We start from the raw sequence: 3,543 nt of genomic DNA, 5'->3' as shown, positions 1-3,543 counted from the left end.
GGGGGGCAGATCTCCCATCATGCCTCAGGGCAGGGGCAGACCCTCAAAGGCTTCTGGGATTGATGGAGGTCCTCTCCCCTCCCCCGGTGCATTGTGGGATAGAGGGTGGCCTGGTGCATGCTGGGAGGTCACTGGACCACCCCCCAGGGGATGATGGGAAGGCGCGAGGCCTGGTCTGGCGGTTTGAGGCCTGCCCCAATGCATGCTGGGATACCCAGTGCCCCATTGCATGCTGGGATGGCGCGAGGCCTGGTCAGGTGTGGTTTGCTGGCTTGAGGCCTGCCCCAGGGGATGCTGGGATAGCCAGTGCCCCATTGTATCCTGGAATGGCGTAAGGCCTACTGAAGCCTGGTCTACCGGATTGAGGCCTTCCCCAGGGCATGCTGGGATACCCAGTGCCCCATTGCAGGCTGGGATGGCGTGAGGCCTAGTGAGGCCTGGTCTGGCGGGTTGAGGCCTAGGCTAGAGCATGCTGGGATACCCGGTGCCCCGGTGCATGCTGGGATGGCGTGAGGTCTACTGAGGCCTGGTCCGCCGTGTTGAGGCCTGGTCTGGCGGGTTGAGGCCTGCCCCAGAGCATGCTGGGATACCCGGTGCCCCATTGCAGGCTGGGATGGCGTGAGGCCTGGTCTGGTGACTTGAAGCCTATCCCATGGCATGCAGGGATACTCATTGCCCCATTGCATGCTGGGATGGTGTGAGGCCTAGTGAGGCCTGGTGTGGCGGGTTGCTCCAAAGCATTGTGGGAAACTGGAAGCCCCAGTGCATGCTGGGATACCTCAAGGCCTGGTCTGCCAGGATGAGGCCTCCCCCAGGGCATGCTGGGATACCCAGTGCCCCATTGCAGGCTGGGATGGCGTGAGGCCTAGTGAGGCCTGGTGTGGCGGGTTGCTCCAAAGCATTGTGGGAAACTGGAAGCCCCAGTGCATGCTGGGATACCTCAAGGCCTGGTCTGCCAGGATGAGGCCTCCCCCAGGGCATGCTGGGATACCCAGTGCCCCATTGCAGGCTGGGATGGCGTGAGGCCTAGTGAGGCCTGGTGTGGCGGGTTGCTCCAAAGCATTGTGGGAAACTGGAAGCCCCAGTGCATGCTGGGATACCTCAAGGCCTGGTCTGCCAGGATGAGGCCTCCCCCAGGGCATGCTGGGATACCCAGTGCCCCATTGCAGGCTGGGATGGCGTGAGGCCTAGTGAGGCCTGGTGTGGCGGGTTGCTCCAAAGCATTGTGGGAAACTGGAAGCCCCAGTGCATGCTGGGATACCTCAAGGCCTGGTCTGCCAGGATGAGGCCTCCCCCAGGGCATGCTGGGATACCCAGTGCCCCATTGCAGGCTGGGATGGCGTGAGGCCTAGTGAGGCCTGGTGTGGCGGGTTGCTCCAAAGCATTGTGGGAAACTGGAAGCCCCAGTGCATGCTGGGATACCTCAAGGCCTGGTCTGCCAGGATGAGGCCTCCCCCAGGGCATGCTGGGATACCCAGTGCCCCATTGCAGGCTGGGATGGCGTGAGGCCTAGTGAGGCCTGGTGTGGCGGGTTGCTCCAAAGCATTGTGGGAAACTGGAAGCCCCAGTGCATGCTGGGATACCTCAAGGCCTGGTCTGCCAGGATGAGGCCTCCCCCAGGGCATGCTGGGATACCCAGTGCCCCATTGCAGGCTGGGATGGCGTGAGGCCTAGTGAGGCCTGGTGTGGCGGGTTGCTCCAAAGCATTGTGGGAAACTGGAAGCCCCAGTGCATGCTGGGATACCTCAAGGCCTGGTCTGCCAGGATGAGGCCTCCCCCAGGGCATGCTGGGATACCCAGTGCCCCATTGCAGGCTGGGATGGCGTGAGGCCTAGTGAGGCCTGGTGTGGCGGGTTGCTCCAAAGCATTGTGGGAAACTGGAAGCCCCAGTGCATGCTGGGATACCTCAAGGCCTGGTCTGCCAGGATGAGGCCTCCCCCAGGGCATGCTGGGATACCCAGTGCCCCATTGCAGGCTGGGATGGCGTGAGGCCTAGTGAGGCCTGGTGTGGCGGGTTGCTCCAAAGCATTGTGGGAAACTGGAAGCCCCAGTGCATGCTGGGATACCTCAAGGCCTGGTCTGCCAGGATGAGGCCTCCCCCAGGGCATGCTGGGATACCCAGTGCCCCATTGCAGGCTGGGATGGCGTGAGGCCTAGTGAGGCCTGGTGTGGCGGGTTGCTCCAAAGCATTGTGGGAAACTGGAAGCCCCAGTGCATGCTGGGATACCTCAAGGCCTGGTCTGCCAGGATGAGGCCTCCCCCAGGGCATGCTGGGATACCCAGTGCCCCATTGCAGGCTGGGATGGCGTGAGGCCTAGTGAGGCCTGGTGTGGCGGGTTGCTCCAAAGCATTGTGGGAAACTGGAAGCCCCAGTGCATGCTGGGATACCTCAAGGCCTGGTCTGCCAGGATGAGGCCTCCCCCAGGGCATGCTGGGATACCCAGTGCCCCATTGCAGGCTGGGATGGCGTGAGGCCTAGTGAGGCCTGGTGTGGCGGGTTGCTCCAAAGCATTGTGGGAAACTGGAAGCCCCAGTGCATGCTGGGATACCTCAAGGCCTGGTCTGCCAGGATGAGGCCTCCCCCAGGGCATGCTGGGATACCCAGTGCCCCATTGCAGGCTGGGATGGCGTGAGGCCTAGTGAGGCCTGGTGTGGCGGGTTGCTCCAAAGCATTGTGGGAAACTGGAAGCCCCAGTGCATGCTGGGATACCTCAAGGCCTGGTCTGCCAGGATGAGGCCTCCCCCAGGGCATGCTGGGATACCCAGTGCCCCATTGCAGGCTGGGATGGCGTGAGGCCTAGTGAGGCCTGGTGTGGCGGGTTGCTCCAAAGCATTGTGGGAAACTGGAAGCCCCAGTGCATGCTGGGATACCTCAAGGCCTGGTCTGCCAGGATGAGGCCTCCCCCAGGGCATGCTGGGATACCCAGTGCCCCATTGCAGGCTGGGATGGCGTGAGGCCTAGTGAGGCCTGGTGTGGCGGGTTGCTCCAAAGCATTGTGGGAAACTGGAAGCCCCAGTGCATGCTGGGATACCTCAAGGCCTGGTCTGCCAGGATGAGGCCTCCCCCAGGGCATGCTGGGATACCCAGTGCCCCATTGCAGGCTGGGATGGCGTGAGGCCTAGTGAGGCCTGGTGTGGCGGGTTGCTCCAAAGCATTGTGGGAAACTGGAAGCCCCAGTGCATGCTGGGATACCTCAAGGCCTGGTCTGCCAGGATGAGGCCTCCCCCAGGGCATGCTGGGATACCCAGTGCCCCATTGCAGGCTGGGATGGCGTGAGGCCTAGTGAGGCCTGGTGTGGCGGGTTGCTCCAAAGCATTGTGGGAAACTGGAAGCCCCAGTGCATGCTGGGATACCTCAAGGCCTGGTCTGCCAGGATGAGGCCTCCCCCAGGGCATGCTGGGATACCCAGTGCCCCATTGCAGGCTGGGATGGCGTGAGGCCTAGTGAGGCCTGGTGTGGCGGGTTGCTCCAAAGCATTGTGGGAAACTGGAAGCCCCAGTGCATGCTGGGATACCTCAAGGCCTGGTCTGCCAGGATGAGGC

At 62.8% G+C, this 3,543-nt stretch overlaps 1 protein-coding gene across 1 annotated transcript in view; it reads right to left on the bottom strand.

Annotated features, from left to right (window-relative positions):
* The window catches only part of LOC106898696 (ruvB-like 2), a 5,516-nt gene extending 4,914 nt beyond the window's left edge, over positions 1–602 (bottom strand). The window contains exon 1 of the mRNA XM_014960105.1: positions 482–602. Within this exon, the coding sequence (XP_014815591.1) occupies positions 482–602 (121 nt within the window). The remainder of the gene's footprint in view (positions 1–481) is intronic.
* Positions 603–3,543: the final 2,941 nt, after the last annotated feature.

This window comes from Calidris pugnax, unplaced genomic scaffold (genome assembly GCF_001431845.1).
Source record: "Calidris pugnax isolate Ruff unplaced genomic scaffold, ASM143184v1 scaffold550, whole genome shotgun sequence".
In the NCBI taxonomy this organism is placed as follows: domain Eukaryota; kingdom Metazoa; phylum Chordata; class Aves; order Charadriiformes; family Scolopacidae; genus Calidris; species Calidris pugnax.
Note: the sequence above shows the minus strand (reverse complement) of the source record. Positions and strands in the feature narration are given on the sequence as shown.